The sequence below is a fragment of the Rhinoraja longicauda genome, chromosome 4 (assembly GCF_053455715.1).
Source record: "Rhinoraja longicauda isolate Sanriku21f chromosome 4, sRhiLon1.1, whole genome shotgun sequence".
NCBI lineage: Eukaryota > Metazoa > Chordata > Chondrichthyes > Rajiformes > Arhynchobatidae > Rhinoraja > Rhinoraja longicauda.
The window spans coordinates 80,399,513-80,418,343 of record NC_135956.1 but is presented as its reverse complement, the minus strand read 5'-3'; the positions used below and the strand labels follow the sequence as shown (position 1 = coordinate 80,418,343).

General features: G+C 46.1%; 1 protein-coding gene across 1 annotated transcript in view; it reads right to left on the bottom strand.

The window, feature by feature from the left end:
• LOC144592918 (hepatocyte nuclear factor 4-gamma-like) overlaps positions 1–18,831 on the bottom strand; it is a 140,865-nt gene that overhangs the window by 31,813 nt on the left and 90,221 nt on the right. The window contains exon 3 of the mRNA XM_078398185.1: positions 645–739. Within this exon, the coding sequence (XP_078254311.1) occupies positions 645–739 (95 nt within the window). The remainder of the gene's footprint in view (positions 1–644; positions 740–18,831) is intronic.

Genomic DNA, 18,831 nt, shown 5'->3' with positions numbered 1-18,831 from the left:
AGATACAGAGTGCAGAATATAGTTCTCAGCATTGTGGCAACGTTGCCAGTCAGTTTTGATGCCATTGCCTTCTTGATGAAATAACCTCCCGGCCCACCAACCTGAAGCCTGACCTCCAATGTTGCACAGGAAGACCATTGTATCTGAATGAGTGAAGTCAATAGTCAAAAGTCGTTTATTTGTCACATACACATAAATGTGTAGTGAAATGAAAAATTACCCGCAGTTCAACAATAAGACCAATAAGAATAATCAATAAAAATGCAATAACACATACATTTTTTAGCTTGCTACCACACTTGTGCGTTTTTGCACAGTGCAACGAAAGATCAATAAGTGATTCAGCAACATTATGGCAAGTGATTTGCAGGGGCCAAGCATGATCCTCTCTGTTATTTAAGTTCCTCATCGCTCCAGAAAGGTGCAGAATTAACTAAGTTTTAAACAGCTGCAACTAATTTCCCATGTAATTCAATTGCTGGCAACCATTTTATACCGGCACCTAAACAAATGGGAATTTAAATTAGAGACATCATCCTCCAGAGGCCACATTTGAACAGAACATTTCAGTTTCTTCTCGGTACAACGGTGGTGAGAGTTATTTTAAGTCAGTGATTCACCTGTCCATCCTTTGGCAGCCTTACCTTCTTTCTTCATCCCAGCCCGGAAACATTTCTTCAATCTGCAAAATCTGCACTGGTTCCTCTTGTCTTTGTCAACAACGCACTGCCGATTAAACCTGAGGGTTCATATAGCATAAAACTATCAGCCGGTGCAAAATAAGCCATGTCACTGCGATTTTAAAACAGTCAGTTCCGAACTTGGAAAACACCAATGCCAAGAAATTCAATGACATAATGTTGTTTATTTCAGCATTACGCAACTGATTTTACTTTTGCTCCTATCCCCCTCCCCCAACCCCCCCCACCCCCACCCCCCACCCCGCCACCCCCCCCCCCCCCCCCCCCCCACCCCCAAGGTGAAGTGAGCTTTCTGGAAGTTCCCTGGAAGTTCCACTGGATACCTCCTGGCTCTGTCACTCCTGTAAAATTTATATGTGTTCTGTGTCAGGGGTGGACAGAAAGCAGTCGTTCATTGTGCAATACTCCAGGTTGAACCTGAACCAACTTGCTACCAGTCAATAAACAATAGACAATAGGTGCAGAAGTAGGCCATTCAGCCCTTTGAGCCAGCACCGCCATTCTATGTGATCATGGCTGATCATTCTCAATCGGTACCCCCGTTCCTGCCTTCTCCCCATAACCCCTGACTCCGCTATCCTTAAGAGTTCTATCTAGCTCACTGGACATTCCCAAGACACTATGGTCTTCCTGGAGCAAGGCCAGACTGGAATGCCTACCAGGTAATTCAATTATTAATGTTTATTCTCAGCCCATCCAGCATCACACAAGACCCCTCCGCCACTGTTTAATTTAGTTTAGATTAGAGATACAGCAGCGGAAACAGGCCCTTCGAACCACCGAGTCTGCGCCGGCCAGCGATTCCCGCACATTAACACTATCCTACACACACTATGGACAATTTCACATTTATACCAAGCCAATTAACCAACAATCCTGTACATCTTTGGAGTGTGGGAGGAAAAGCGGGCGATCCCAGAGAAAACCCATGCAGGTGAGAATGTACACACTTCGTACGGACAAGTCAGGATCAAACCCGTGTCCCTGGCGATGTAAGGTGAGCAACTCTACCACAGCGCCACCGTGCCACCCTGATATTCAGCTTTCACACAACTCCATATTCCTCTCACCCCCATTAAAAATAATTTCTCCCCGCACCCCCCACTGGCCTGATTTATCACAGAATACTTCCAATTCCCAAAGCCGATGTCCCTGAGCCATCAGGCCACACTTTGGTTCTGATCCCTCACCCTTCAAATAGCGCCTGATCCCAAATCCTACCCTTTAAGTCCTATTGGTCCTTTTGTGCAAACCAGCATCTACAGTTCCTTGTTTCTGCATTACCATATCCAATCCACCTGGTTTAAAGTAATACCATTTTCACATGTTACTTCCAAAAAACTGGTTCTGATGTACCCTACCCCTCAAACAACAAACACTACACCCTTCCATCCATCCAACAATCAGTACCCCGTTCCTGCCTTCTCCCCATACCCCCTCACTCCGCTATCCTTAAGAGCTCTATCCAGCTCTCTCTTGAAAGCATCCAACGAACTGGCCTCCACTGCCTTCTGAGGCAGAGAATTCCACACCTTCACCACTCTCTGACTGAAAAGGTTCTTCCTCATCTCCGTTCTAAATGGCCTACCCTTTATTCTTAAACTGTGGCCCCTTGTTCTGGACTCCCCCAACATTGGGAACATGTTTCCTGCCTCTAATGTGTCCAATCCCCTAATTATCTTATATGTTTCAATAAGATCCCCCCTCATCCTTCTAAATTCCAGTGTATACAAGCCCAATCGCTCCAGCCTTTCAACATACGACAGTCCCGCCATTCCGGGAATTAACCTAGTGAACCTACGCTGCACGCCCTCCATAGCAAGAATATCCTTCCTCAAATTTGGAGACCAAAACTGCACACAGTACTCCAGGTGCGGTCTCACCAGGGCCCGGTACAACTGTAGAAGGACCTCTTTGCTCCTATACTCAACTCCTCTTGTTATGAAGGCCAACATTCCATAGAAACATAGACATAGAAAATAGGTGCAGGAGTAGGCCATTCGGCCCTTCGAGCCTGCACCACCATTCAATATGATCATGGCTGATCATCCAACTCAGTATCCCGTACCTGCCTTCTCTCCATACCCCCTGATCCCTTTAGCCACAAGGGCCACATCTAACTCCCTCTTAAATATAGCCAATGAACTGGCCTCAACTACCTTCTGGCAGAGAATTCCATAGATTCACCACTCTCTGTGTGAAAAACAACGTTCTCATCTCGGTCCTAAAAGACTTCCCCCTTATCCTTAAACCGTGACCCCTTGTTCTGGACTTCCCCAACATCGGGAACAATCTTCCTGCATCTAGCCTGTCCAACCCCTTAAGAATTTTGTAAGTTTCTATAAGATCCCCCCTCAATCTTCTAAATTCCAGCGAGTACAAGCCGAGTCTATCCAGAACTGGTTTGTTTTGAACACTGATCTTTGGAAATGCCATGGTCTGAAGCAATGCTGGTTAAGATTCACATACCATCAACAAATGTTGGTGCCCCAAAACCTACTCTCCATACTGCAGACCATCAGCCTCTTGGGTGCAGCCACAGAAAGGACTGGTTAAACACTGTTCAACAACTGCTCGCTGAATGAGGTCTATTTTTGAACGAGCACTAAACTTCAAACACACGGGTGTTAACATTCGGATGACCTGTCCTGGGCCCAGCATGTAGATACAACATCAAGAAGTTGCACGAGCTCCTTTACTTTCTTAAAAGTTTACAGAGATTTGCTGAATACGCAAACAAACGTTTGTAGAAGGTATCCCAACTGTTTGAATCATGGCCTGGTATTGCATTTCCAATGCATATGAACGCAAGAGGCTGCAGAGAGAGGTGGACTCAACCCAGTCATTCACAGGCATAGCCAGCACCAAAAGCATCTAAGGTGGACACAAAATGCTGGAGTAACGCAGCGGGTCAGGCAGCATCTCGGGAGAGAAGGAATGGGTGACATTTTGGGTCGGGACGTTTCCTCAGTCTGAAGAACAGTCTTGACCCAAAACGTCACCCATTCCTTCTCTCCCGAGATTCTGTCTGACCCGCTGAGTTACTCCAGCATTTTGTGTCTACATTCGATTTTAACCAGCATCTGCAGTTTGTTTCCTACACATCAAAAGCATCTACATGAGGCGCTGCATCAAGAAGGCGACATCTACCGTTATGGATCCCCACAAAGCAGGCCATGTCCTCGTCACGCTGCCACCATACAGCAGAGGTACAGAACCATACAGCAGAGGCATGCCACCAAGTTCAGGAACAGCTACCTTCATATTCCCATGCATTTTCACATTTCTGGCAAGAGGTACAGAAGTTTGAAAATACACCTCCAGATTCAGGAACAGTTTCTTCCCAGCTGTTATCAGGTAACTAAACCATCCTATCAACAACTAGAGAGTGGTCCCGAGCTGCCATCTACCTCATTGGAGACTCTCGGACTGTCTTGGATTGGACTTTACTGGACTTTATGTTGCACTAAACGTTATTCCCTTTATCCTGTATCTCTCCACTGTGGACGGCTCGATTGTAACCATGTACAGTCTTTCAGCTGACTGGAGAGCATGCACCAAAAGAAAGCTGTACATCCGTACATGTGAAAATAAGCTGAACTATTACCTTCCAACAACTGCCAGGTGTTTGAATGAACCCACCAAAACCTTGGTCCTACATTAGCAATGGAACTGCTCTTGCACTACAAGGACAACTTGTTTTCTAATTGTGTTTTATACAAATGTGTTTTTGTTGCAGTCTTTATTTTTTTTACTGTTCTGTGCATTTGCGTGTGTTTGCACACAGTCTGGGTCTATGTCTGGGTCTATGTCTGGGTCTATGTCTGGGTCTATGTCTGGGTCTATGTCTGGGTCTATGTCTGGGTCTATGTCTGGGTCTATGTCTGGGTCTATGTCTGGGTCTATGTCTGGGTCTATGTCTGGGTCTATGTCTGGGTCTATGTCTGGGTCTATGTCTGGGTCTATGTCTGGGTCTATGTCTGGGTCTATGTCACTGTGCTGCAGCTGCACATAAGATTTTCATTGTACCTTTGCCTCGCCTTACTTGTGCATGACAATCAAAGATAATAGCGCCACCCTGCACTTCCTCACCCTGGTCCACCGTCTGGACACTAAGTGGCGGTCGGTGTTGCCTTCCGGTCGCGAGGGGGCCCCGCGGTGGGGATCCCTCTACGCAGGGATTCTGCCCCTCTCCATCGGGGACCTGGGGTGGAGGGTATTGCACCGAGGAGTCCCCTGCAACCTGTTCCTCGCGCGGTTCACAGGCTCGCCAGCCGCCTGCCACTTTTGCGGGTTGGAAGAGTCTGTGTACCACGTGTACATGGAGTGTGTGAGGTTGCAGCCCCTGTTCCAATATCTAAAGGGGCTGCTCCTTGCTTTTTGGCTGCACTTTTCACCCACCATCCTCATCTTTGGACACCCTGTGCATAGGGGAGAGGGTAGGGCCGAAGATGTCCTTGTTGGGTTGCACACAGTACTCCAGGCGCCAGGCGGAAGAGGGCTCTGCACGAGCCAGCTGCCTACCCCTTTTCCGGGGTTACATCCGCGCCCGGGTGGTGTTGGAGAGGGACTACGCGCTGTCCACGGGCACCCTGGAGGATTTCCGGAACCGCTGGGCACCGCGGGGGATTGGATGTATCCTGGATGGGGATTGTAATATAATTGTATAATAGTTTCAATTGGTATATTTGTTTGTATAGTATTCTGGTGGTGGGTTCTGTTTTGGTTTTATTGTATTGTATATATTATTTGAATATTTGAATAAATATTTTTGATTAAAAAAAAAAAGAAAAAGATAATAGAGCACTCGACCCTAAAAACCATAGTATGTCTTGGCGCCATTTTAGTAGGCAGAAACTTGCAGAAACATTTAAAAAGAAAAATAACAAAAATCTGTGAATTGATAGATGAGATATATTCTGCATTTTTATGGTATCATCACACATACTGTTCCCCCAAAACTGAATACACAGCGAGAGGCAGAACGAACGGCCGTTTTTGCTTACTAAAATGGCGGACGTTACGCTCCTTTGCGGACTACACTTCAGTACAGGCGATTTCAACGGAGTGTTCCATCTTGCTCCTCTAGTATCTTTGATGACAATAAACTCAGTTTAACTTCACACAGTGCTGCTTCTGAAGTCACCCCCTTCAGAGTGTGCTGATCCGACACCTGCCACAATGATCCCACCATGAGTCTTCTGGGCCCACGTTCTTCAAAACAATGTAAATTCAAGCCATGACTGTTTATCATCTCCCAGCACTCAAAGAGACTGTTCCTGTTCCCCACACTTCAAAAAATACTCATTTGAATCTTTATGCCCTTCAAGAAATGCCAATTCCAATTCACCAGTCGTCAAAGAAGACCGTCCTCATATGCCACCCCTTCAAAATGACAGTTTTGAATACTGACCCATCAAAGAGCTCCCATCCCTACTTTCTACCTATCAATCATAAGTTCACAAGTTCATAACTTAATGGGAGCAAAATTAGGCCATTCAGTTTCAGTTTCAATTTCAGTTTAGTTTATTGCCATGTGAACCGAGGTACAGTGAAAAGCTTTTGTTGCATGCCAACCAGTCAGCAGAAAGACAATATTCCTTCTCTCCCGAGATGCTGCCTGACCTGCTGAGTTACTCCAGCATTTTGTGAATAAATCGATTTGTACCAGCATCTGCAGTTATTTTCTTATACTAGCAGAAAGACAATACATGATTCCAATCGAGCCATTTACAGTGCATAGATACACGATAAGGGAATAACGTTTAGTGCAAGGTAAAGCCAGCAAGGTCCGATCAAGGATAGTCCGAGGGTCACCAAAGACATGGTTCAGCACTGCTCTCTATTTGTGGTAGGATGATTCAGTTGCCTGATAAAAACTGGGAAGGGAAATGACCCTGTACCTGGTGTGCGTTTTCATACCTTTTAAAATGACCCTTTCGGCCCATCGAGTCTGCTTCGCCATTCAATCATGGCTGATCTATCTTTCCCTCTCAACCCCATTCTCCTGCCTTCTTCCCATAACCCTGACTCCCAAGCTAACCGTGAATCTGTCAATCTCCACCTTCAGAAATATCCATTGCCTTGGCCTCCACTGCCGTCTGTGGCAATGAATTCCAGCATGTTGTTTCCATTCCTCGCCATTTAAAACATTTTGAGTCCAACAAGGGTGCCAATTCCAAATTCCAAAATGTTCCTGTTCAAAAGCGTACCCGTGCCGAACCCCACACCCCAACCACAATGCCGGGTCATCAGGCCATTCCAACCACTCATCCTTCAACAACATCAATTCCTGGAACGAACCTTCCAAAAAATCAAATTTTGATCGCCTATATGCTTGAAACCTTACTGGCCTCAACTACCCGCTGTGTAAACAATGCTTCCTGTGAGACATCACTCTGCAAACATTGAAGATAGGAGCTACAGTTCATTTTAATAATACCAGTTCTCAATCACACCCTGCAGATCAAACAGTTACCTGCACCAACCATTCAAACAGCAACTGTTCCCATTCCCTGCAATTCAAAGCAGTGCTTTTTTTGTGACGTTATGCTGTTTTACTGCCACCTCTTATAAAGTTAAACTAGTTTTTCAATTTTTAAATTTGATTTTATGCTTTTTAATTATTAGTTTATTAAACTAGAAGTTGATTGTTCACATCATCAGCACGGAACATGGGTGTATATTGATGAAAAAGAACTGATAAATGTGGCTTCATTTTTAATTGAATGTCAGCATTATTTTGTCCAGAAACAAGGCACCGATTCAAATAAGACTGTTTCTGAATCATCTCCCGTTAAACAATGCCAGTCCCAATATGTGACTGCTCCAAACTCCACCCTTGAAACAATATCAGACAATCCCAACCCTTTCAAACAATTTTGATTCTGATCCCTTATCTTTCCCACAATGATAATACTGACCCGCACAATCTTCCAACAACAGTTTCTGATTGCTCACTCTTCAAACAATACTGTATCCTTAGCTTCAAACAATGCCTGTTTACAGTGGTCACCCTTCAGACGATATTGAATCAAACCCCATGTCCTAGATAGAGCTCTTAAGGATAGCGGAGTCAGGGAGTATGGGGAGAAGGCAGGAACGGGGTACTGATTGAGAATGATCAGCCATGATCACATTGAACGGTGGTGCTGGCTCGAAGGGCCGAATGGCCTACTTCTGCATCTATTGTCAATAAAAGAAATGCTTGTATTGATACCTACACTCCAGAGTACAGAGCCATCAGGCCGGTGGCCATCTCTGCTCACAAAATAATCCCACTTGGCAACTTTCTGTTCTGCAAATATGCAACATCCACTCACATGAGGTTTTCACCTTTCCAATGGGTACCAAACTGACAGCCTTCAAATAATATCAGTTCTGATGACCAACTATTCAAAACGTACTGGGTCTAGTTGCCCACCTTTATCCAATATTGGTCCCATCCCTTCAGCTATCAATTCCAATCACCCACACCTCAAACAATTGCCGTACTAAAATATACCATCATTCAAACAATGCAAATTCTGATTTACAACCTTCGAACAGTGCAGTTCTCAAACTGACATCCATCAAACAATGTAGCTTCCAAAATATAACAAAGAACTACAGATGCTGCTTTAGCAAAGTTAGACACAAAATGTTAAAGTAACTCAATGGGTCAGGCAGCATCTTTGGAGAACATGGATAGTGACATGTCTGATAGGTAGGAGTCTGAAGAAGGGTCCTGACCCTAAACGTCATCTGTCTGTGTTTTCCAGAGATGCCGCAGATAGCTTCCAATCCCTCATTCTTCATTTAATGCCAATATCCCAACATTCAAGAAAATTAAAATAATTTAAACAACAATGGTGGCGCAGTGGTACTGCCTTACAGCGCTTGCAGTGCCAGAGACCCGTGTTCGATCCCGACTACAGGTGCTGTCTGTACGGATTTTGTATGTTCTCCCCGTGACCTGCCTGGATTTTCTCCGAGATCTTTGGTTTCCTCCCATACTCCAAAGACGTACAGGTTTGCAGGTTAATTGGCTTGGTATAAGTGTAAATTGTCCCTAGTGCAAGAAGGATAGTGTTAATGTACGGGGATCGCTGGTCGGTGCAGGCTCGATGGGCCAAAGGGCCTGTTTCCGTGCTGTATCTCTAAACTATACAAAACTAAACAATATTTCACCCTACAAAGGGTCCAGTTTCAACCCAACATCCCTTATAAATAATTGGATTGAAACTCCCAGACATCAGACAGTGTTGGTTGCAATCCCTACACTCCAGGTGAACTGCAGGCCCATGAAGTCTGTGGAGATAGCTGCCAAAAGGAGAACCAGCTGTATATTTTCAGATGCAAATCAGTGCCACATCCACTGATGTAGTAAGCTTTGTATTTTACTAACAAATGCTCCATGGCACCCTTCAACCAATGCTAATCTCTCTCCCTCATCCCAACCTGCAAACACCAGGTTTCGTGACACATGCTCCCAATGCCCCCCCACCCCACCACATCAACCTGTCCTGCAAGCACTGTTAGATCCAATCCTCTCCCCCTCAATCAATGCTGGTGCTGACACCCGGACTCCAGGCCAGTGACTATCAGCCTCCAGCATGGCTCAAGGACAAGTCCTTCTCCGACACTGTGGTGGCATCAGCCATTTTCTATGGAGTGGTCTGCTGGAGCAGCAGCATCTCAACTGCTGACAGGAAGAGACTTGATAAACTGATCAAGAAGGCCAACTCTGTCCTGGGATACCTCCTCGACTCAGTGCAGGCGGTGGGAGAGAGGAGGATGATGGCAAAGCTATCATCACTGCTGGACGACTCTTCCCACCCCATGCAGGACACTGTCACTGCACTGAGCAGCTCCTTCAGTGAAAGACCTCTTCACCCCAAGTGTGTGAAGAAGAGATATCGAAGGTCCTTCCTTCCTGCTGCCATCAGACTGGACAATCAGCGCTGCTCCCAGCAGACCAGCAAATAAAGAGAATTACCATTATTTTTTTTTTTTAATGAATGCTAATTTATTTTTGCTACCACTTTGCTGCTGTAACCCTGCAAATTTCCCCGTTGTGGGACGAATAAAGTACTTATATGTACTTTTGGTTCCAATTGTCTGAAATGTCCACTCACTTGGTGAGATTTCCATTTTACTGAGCAGTGTCAGGTCACTAATTGTGAAAAAGCATATCTGAGAAATATGAATCAATACTAGGACTTGACTTATTGTCTCTTCTTGTTACTTCCTTCTCCATTATATTCCTCTCCTTCAGGTCCTAACCCAGGCTGGGACACAGATGCATGTATGACATGACAGCATGGAAATAGGCCCTTCAGCCTACAGAGTCCACGCTGACCATCGATCACCTGCACACATGAGCTCTCTGTTATCTCACTATCGCTTCCATTCCCTACACACTTGTGCCCATTACAATATAAGATTATAAGAACGTATAAGAGTATAAGAACGTATAAGATTATTAAGGGGTTGGACACGTTACAGGCAGGAAACATGTTCCCAATGTTGGGGGAGTCCAGAACCAGGGGCCACAGTTTAAGAATAAGGGGTAGGCCATTTAGAATGGAGATGAGGAAAACCTTTTTCAGTCAGAGAGTTGTGAATCTGTGGAATTCTCTGCCTCAGAGGGCAGTGGAGGCCAATTCTCTGAATGCATTCAATAGGGAGCTAGATAGAGCTCTTAAGGATAGCGGAGTCAGGAGGTATGGGGAGAAGACAGGAACGGGGTACTGATTGAGAATGATCAGCCATGATCACATTGAATGGCGGTGCTGGCTCGAAGGGCCGAATGGCCTACTCCTGCACCTATTGTCTATATTGTCTATTGCCAATTAACTGACAAACTCAGACATCTTTGGGTTGTGAGAGGAAACCAGAGCACCTGGAGAAAACCCATGCAGTCACATGGTCAGCACCCAAGGTCAGGATTGGACCCGGGTCTCTGGCACTGTGAGGCAGCAGCTCTCTCAGCTGCGCCACTCGGCCACCCAATACTTGGGGCTCCTATCACCTAACATTTAGTCCTACATTTTCTTTGCTGAGGAAACACACAGAGCAACCATGTGTCGCGACTGAAACTGCAGGATTGATTACGTTCAAGGCCACTGGACAGGAACATGCAGCACGGTAGTGGATGGTGTATACATGGATTTTCGTAAGGCTTTTGATAATGTTCCTCATGGTAGGCTGATCCAGAAGATTAAGATATACGAGACTCGTTGTATGGATTAAGAACTGGCTTATTCATAGAAGACAGAGGGTTGTGCTGGAAAGTAGATATTCTGGCTGGAGGTTTGTGACCAGTGGAGTTCTGGTCCAAAACCGGTCGGGGTCAAAACTGATAGGGGACAGCGCACTTGACGTCCGAGCATCATCTTCGCTGGAGTTGACCGGTAGTGCAGTTTGGAACGGTTCGATACTGCCGTAAGAAATCGCGCAATGCCAATTGTTTTGATTTCTTTTCAATTTCTACAGCACGTTTCATGGCTTGCTTGAAAACGCCGACAAGCCGCTCCACCTCACCATTTGAGGGTGGATGAAAAGGTGCAGATGTCAGATGCACGATTGAGTGATGTTTGCACCAGTCACTGAACATTTGCGAGGCAAATTGGGGTCCATTGTCGCTTACAATTGTTAAGGGCAATCCCCAAATGGCGAATAAATCGTCGAGCGCAGAACTGGTTGTTTCGGTGGTTGGATATTTATTCATTTGTATAACATGTGGCCATTTTGAATGGGCGTCCATGACGACCAGCCACATGTCCTCCAGGAACAGTCCGGCAAAATCTATGTGGATTCACTGCCATGGTTGGCCGGGGACGGGCCATGCGGAGGTCTTTTCCGGTGGATTCGGCGCTGTTTCGGCACATGGTGTGCAGTCCTTGCAGTGGTCGGCTATATCGGCCTCGATATTTGGCCACCACACGTGCATGCGGGCGAGCGCCTTCATTCGCACAATTCCAATGTGTGTCTTGTGCAACATTTTCAGAATTGGTGATCAGAGTTCCGTCGGAATGACCACACGACAGTCGCGGAGCAGAATGCCATCCTTTGAGGAGATCTCCGTTTGCGCATTCTGGAATGAGCGGAATTCCTTGTCCAGCTTGGGACTGTTCGGCCACCCCTGAGTGACAAAATGTCGTACCGTCAACAAAATGGGGTCTGTGCTCGTATAGTTGGCGACCGTCCTTGTGGAGACTGGGAAATCGGCGATGATCCGCGTGTTTAGCAAGTCCGTCTCAATTTCAATAATTGCCTCCTCTTTATTGAACGTCAGGTCGGGTCCAATCAGTGGACGAGACAGTGCATCGGCATTGGCATGCTCGGCAGACTGTCGGTAAATGATGCGGTAATCATATCCCATCATGATCAGGGCCCAACGTTGTAGACGCTGCAGTCATGACAGGCAAATCTTTCTCCGGACTGAAAATAGTCAGCAGCGGCTTGTGGTCGGTGATGAGCAGGAAATGTCGCCCACTCAAATATTGGTGGAACTTCCGGACACCAAACACGATCGCAGTGCTTCTTTCTCCACTTAGCTGTAGTTTTTTACGGCGGTCGTCAGCGTTTTGGATGCGAACGCGATTGGTTCTTCCTTGCCGTTCTGCGCCGTTTGTGAGATTACAGCCCCAAGACCGTACGGCGATGCATCGGCGGCCAGCGAGATCGGCTTCGATGGGTCATAGTGGACCAAACGCGTCTTCTGGGCGAGCATCTCCTTCAACCTGGTGAATGTATGGTCACACTCTTTGGACCAGTGCCTATTTGACACCCTGTTTTTGTAGGTTGTTCAATGGTGCGCACAAGGTCGAAAGTGCCGGTATGAACTTGCCATAGTAGTTCACCTTGCCAATTAAGCTTTCAAGCTGCTTCACATTTTCGGGCGTCGGCAATTTCACAATGGCGTCCACTCTTTCTTCCGATGGCTTCAGACCACTTGCCGAGATCACATGTCCGAGACATGTGACCTGTTTTCGGAAGAATGTGCACTTGTCCCTGCGTAACTTCATGCCGTAGTTGTTCAGTGCCGTGAGGACCTGTTTTAGGTTCTGCAGGTGTTCTTCCTCTGTCCGGCTGGTGACAATTATGTCATCCAGGTAGGTGGCTACCTGCGGAATCCCGGCAACCAGATTGTCAACCAGTTTCTGGAAGATGGCCAACGGCGGTACCGGTCCAAATAACAACTGGTTGTATCTGAACAGTCCCTTGTACGTGTTGATCACGGGCAGGTTTTTTGTCTCGTCGTCCAGTTCCACTAGGAGATACGCCTTGGACATGTCCAATTTGGAGAAGTACTGTCCTCCTTGCAGCTTGACGAACAGCTCGTCCACTCTTGGTATGGGGTGTTGATCAATGTGCAATTGAGGGTTTATAGTCACTTTGTAGTCGCCACAGATGCGCACCTTGCCGCAAGGTTTCTGAACAACAACTATGGGTGTGGCCCATTCTGAATGGTCCACGTGGGTGATAATTCCCATTTCTTCAAGACGGCAGAGCTCCTTGTCGACGGCGTCCATCCGACTGAACGGAACTGGTCATGGTTTGAAGAACTTAGGGACAGCATCGTCTTTGAGTATGAACCGTGCCTTCATCTTTGTGCAATGCCCGAGTCCAGGTGCGAAAACGGCCAGAAACTGGTCAAGAACCTTCTGCAGGTCGTTCTCACACTTGCTGACCACGTTGCAGTACGTGGTAGATGACAATGCCATGGTTGATCCTTCGTAGATCAAAGCATTCATGTCAAGCTTGAAAGCACGGATCCAGTCGATGGCGCACCGGGATGTACCTTCTTTGCCAACGACGATCAGCGGCAACATCTGTGTCATACCATTACAGGAAACGGCGACAGTGCATTTGCCTTTCGTGGGAATGGCTTGTCGTCCGTATCCGAAAAGGCGGATGTTGGCCGGTTTCAGTTTTGGCGATCCGATCCTCTCCCAGATGTCCTGACCCACTAGCGACACAGCTGACACCACTTTCGTGTTTTTGTTCTATGTCTGTATGAAACTTTGCAAGTTTTCAAGGTACAACAGAGGTCTTTATTACATTAATTCAATGCTGGCAGCAAGACAACTAAAATGGCTGCAACTACACAACTCCACACTGTGTACAGCCAAGATAACTATGTACAAAAAAATCTCCCTTTGTCCTGTGCAGCGCCACCTGCTGCACGGGAGGAGCAACGGGTCCTCCCACCCCACACAGTCCACCAAACATCACACTTTTATCATTCCAATCTATTATTGGAGGAACATATTGCATGATCAGCACAGGTTATTGGTGTGACAAAGGCATGTGATGAAGAAATCAGTGATACTACTGTAAATTTCCCATGACTGGGCATATATCCCTTCCAATTAGTGTTACACAATCAGCTAGATAAATATTTATTTGTGGTGTAAAATCACAACCACTAAAAAACAAACAAAATATTCCACTTCTTTAAAAAATATATTTTTCGACTAGCTGCTAGAGTTCTGGACTATTAATCTAGAGACAAATTCCTCCAGAGTTACTTGGGAAGTTAAAGTCAGGTGGTTAAATAAGTCTGGGGTTGAAACTAAAATAGCTGGCTTCAGTGCCGGTCACTAAACAACTTGGATTTTCCCAAAACCCTGTCTGGTTTACCCTCGGCCTTCAGAAGAGGGCATCTCCCATCTTTACCCAGCCTGCTTTAAATGTGATTACAGACTGACTAATGTGGCCAACTGCCTTCTTAGTTCTGGGGAAATTGGAAAGAACAGTAAAACCAGCTTTTCTGGTGAAGTCTACACCGCATGAAATAACTGTAAAGTATTCAACGCATCTTGCCATCGCTGGCGAGATCCGCATTTACTGCCCACATATAACTGTCTTGAGACCACGATCCCTTTCTTGAACTGTAGGTTCTTCCACTGCACTATTCACTGCGGGGTTTCTGGTTTTTTCACCAGAAGCAATGAAGGAAACATAGAAACATAGAAAATAGGTGCTGGAGTAGGCCATTCGGCCCTTCGAGCCTGCACCGCCATTCAATATGATCATGGCTGATCATCCAACTCAGTATCCCGTACCTGCCTTCTCTCCATACCCTCTGATCCCTTTAGCCACAAGTGCCACATCTAACTCCCTCTTAAATATAGCCAATGAACTGGCCTCAACTACCTTCTGTGGCAGAGAATTCCACAGATTTACCACACTCTGTGTGGAAAAAAAACTTTCTCATCTCGGTCCTAAAAGACTTCCCCCTTATCCTTAAACTGTGACCCCTTGTTCTGGACTTCCCCAACATCGGGAACAATCTTCCTGCATCTAGCCTGTCCAACCCCTTAAGAATTTTGTAAGTTTCTATAAGATCCCCCCTCAATCTTCTAAATTCCAGCGAGTACAAGCCGAATGATGAAATACATCCAGCTCAGCACAATTTGTGACCTGTGCGTGATGTGTTACCATACAACCATTGCTTTTAGTTTTCTGGAGAGATCTAGTTTGGGAGGTCATGTGGATGAAACATATGTGAGCCACTATACGCTGGTGCCAGAAGGAAAGAACGTTTAAGTGGTTGTGTAGGAAAGAACTGCATGAAGATGCTGGTTTAAATCGAAGGCAGACACAAAATGCAGGAGTAACTCAGCGGGACAGGCAGCATCTCTGGAGAGAAGGAATGGGTGAGGTTTCGGGTCGAGACATTTCTTCAGACTGATGTCAGGGGAGTGGGCGGTACAGAGATAAAATGTAGGAGGAGACCATAAGACTGGTGGGAGAATGGGGAAAGGGGAGGGGATGGAGAGAAGGGGAAAACAAGGGCTATTTGAAGTTAGAGAAGTCAATGTTCATACCGCTGGGGTGTAAACTACCCAAGCGAAATATGAGGTGCTGTTCCTCCAATTTGCACTGGGCCTCTCTCTGACAATGGAGGAGGCCCAGGACGGAAAGGCCAGATTGGGAATGGGAGGGGGAGTTCAAGTGCTGAGCCACCGGGAGATCAGGTAGGTTTAGGTGGACTGAGAGGAGTTGTTCAGCAAAACGATTGGCGAGCCTGCGCGTGGTCTTGCCGATATACAGAAGTCAACACCTCGAACAGCGGATACAGTAGATGAGATTGGAGGAAGTGCAAGTGAACCTCTGCTTCACCTGAAAAGACTGTTGGGGTCCTTGGACGGAGTTGAGGGGGAAGGTAAAGGAATAGGTGTTGCATCTCCTGCGGTTGCTGGGGAAAGTATTTGGGGTGGGGTGGTTTGGTGGGAAGGGACGGGTTGACCAGGGAGTTGCGGAGGGAACGGTCTCTGCAGAAAGCAGAAAGGGGTGGAGATGGGAAGATGTGGCTGAAGGGGGCGCTAGTGTGCATATGATGTAATAGACGTGTTTTGCTAGAGCTCCCCTCCGATAAATCGAGATTAAGGAATAAAAGACTATTTATAGTACAACTCCCACTTTAAGTTGTGTCTACTGCTGTAATAACAGACCGACATAAAATGACAACGCAGAAGTCGTCCAGAAAGCAGCCAGCCGTCAGGAAATTTAATGAAAACCCAGCATCGTCACTGGATGAGGAGCGGCCTAGTGGTGGAGAGCCGGAGCTAATCACACTATCGGCAGAAGGAACTCCTGAAACAGCCATCATTCTTACAGCTATAAATGAAATGAGCAAGAAGATGGATGACCGATTTAATACCCTGGAGGTGTCCCTCCAAGTTACCCAAGCCACTCTGACTGAACATGGAGCACGGATATCTATGGTAGAAGATGCGAGCAGTGACCATGACACTCGACTAATTCAGTTGGAGCAGCAGTGGCTAAGGCTAGAATATGCTAACAAGGCCCTCCAGGATAAAGTTATTGATCTGGAGGCGCGCTCCAGACGCCAGAACATAAAAGTGGTCGGACTACCAGAAAAGATTGAAGGCGGCCGCCCCATGGAGTTCATTGATAACTTTATTCGGGACTTGTTGGGGGCAGAACATTTCTCGATGCCCATAGAAGTTGATAGGGCGTATAGGCTGGGAGGACAACTGGCTAACGATCTCGCGCGCCCCAGAGTCATGATAGTTAAGATCCACAGCGGCCATCAGAAAAAGCGGATAATGCGACTGTCACAACAACAATACCCACTGAACTACAATGGGAAGCAAATTCACATTTTTCCTGATCTCCCGGCAGAGATAATGAAACAACGTCGTCTTTTCGAGGTCACGAGGAAGAAGCTCAAAGAGGCAGGCCTGCGAACCGGATATATCTACCCTGCTCGCCTCCGGGTTACCCAGGGTATCGACACGTCGATATTTAGCACCCCGGAGGAGGCCAAACTATTCGCGGATAACCTGCCGCCCAGCCCGGTGACAACGGTGGGCTAATGTCGGCTAACAGACTAACACTGACTAGCTGGTCTCCAGACCAGCTGTTTCAGCCAATCTCAACGTGGGGGCATGGTCACCCTCTTGTCGAGTAAGCTTAAATCCTGAGGATGCAAGCTTTTGTCCAAGTGCACTGACTCTCCCATGTCTATCCATGTTTAAGCCGCTGGCCCGGAGTGGACGGCGGGCGTCGGCTAACATGCGAACGAGTTAACTCTGAGCCATGGACATGGTCATTCACACGAAAGGTAGACGTTGGACTCAATAGATTTAACTTTAACTTTGTTTAATGTGCTTAATTCGTTTCAGGAATAGGATGATTTTACAGGATGGGTTCCTGCTAATGTTTCAAAGGGAAACGTTTTTTTTGTTGAACAGATCCGTAATTTTGTTTGTTCATCGGAGGGGATGCCGACTGAATTTGTAGTTAACTAGCTAGCGGTTTCACAATTTAGCCTTTAGCTAGCCTTTGGGCTTAACAGGCTAGATAGTTGAAGTAACCCCCGTTTACAGTATGTTAGGATATTTTCTCTCACTTTGTTTGGGAGAGTGGGGATGGGGGGAGGGAAAGTCCGAGTTTTGTGTGTGTTTTTGTGTTGGTGGTCTTCCTGTTTTTTTGTTTGAGGCAAATTATTATGTCGCTGCTTATGTAATACAATTTACACCTTCTGATGGTACCTGGGGATGATGATGTGCGTGGGAGGGTTACCATGGTGAGCTGGAATGTCCGCGGCATGGGCCACCCAATTAAACGAGCTAAGGTGTTTTCACATCTTAGGTCTTTATCTGCCGACCTTGTGTTCCTCCAAGAAACTCACATTAGAACATTGGGGCAGAGACAGTTGCGCTGCAGATGGGCAGATCAGATATTTCAATCCACATTTTCTAGCAAAGCCCGCGGGGTGGCAATTATGGTTAAGAAAAACATAGATTTCAGACATATTTCTACAGTAAGTGACCCGAATGGTCGATTTCTCATAGTAACTGGGTACCTTTACTCTGTTCATGTAACACTGCTTAACATTTATGGTCCGAATATTGATGATGCAGCTTTCTTTCGCAAAATCTTTGATAAGCTACCTGACCTTTCTAATACGAATGTGATTGTTGCAGGGGACCATAACACAATCCTTGACTGGCACCTGGATAGGTCATCAAATAAAATGTGTAGCCCTTCGAATGCATCCACGGTTTTGAAAAATCTCATCTCCTCCACCAATTTAGTTGACATTTGGAGGATACAGCATCCCACAGACAGAGAATACTCTTTTTTTCCTAAAATGCACAATTCATACTCTCGTATCGATTATTTTTTATTAGACTCGAAACTCATACCTAATGTAATAAATACCAAATATCATAACATTTTGATCTCAGATCACGCTCCAACCTCAATTATCTTTGACTTTAAGCTGTCTAAACGATGTGCTAAATGGCGACTACGCCTTTCCTTGCTTAATGATGGAACTTTCTGTAAATACATGTCTGAAAAAATTACAGAATATTTGGAGACCAATGACACTTCTGATGTCTCGGACTCCACCTTGTGGGAAGCTTTCAAGGCAGTTATGAGGGGTCATATTATTTCGTATGAAGCGTCTTTAAAGAAATCCAGAGAGAGACGTCTACAAGAAATTGATTTGGAGCTTTCTCCAATGGACCCCCAAACAACCCCCAAACGCTGCAAAATATGCTCAGTCTTAAATATGAGTATAACACGATTCTAACAAATCAAGTCAGTGACCAGCTACTGCGACTGAAACAGCGATATTTTGAATTAGGGGACAAACCGCATA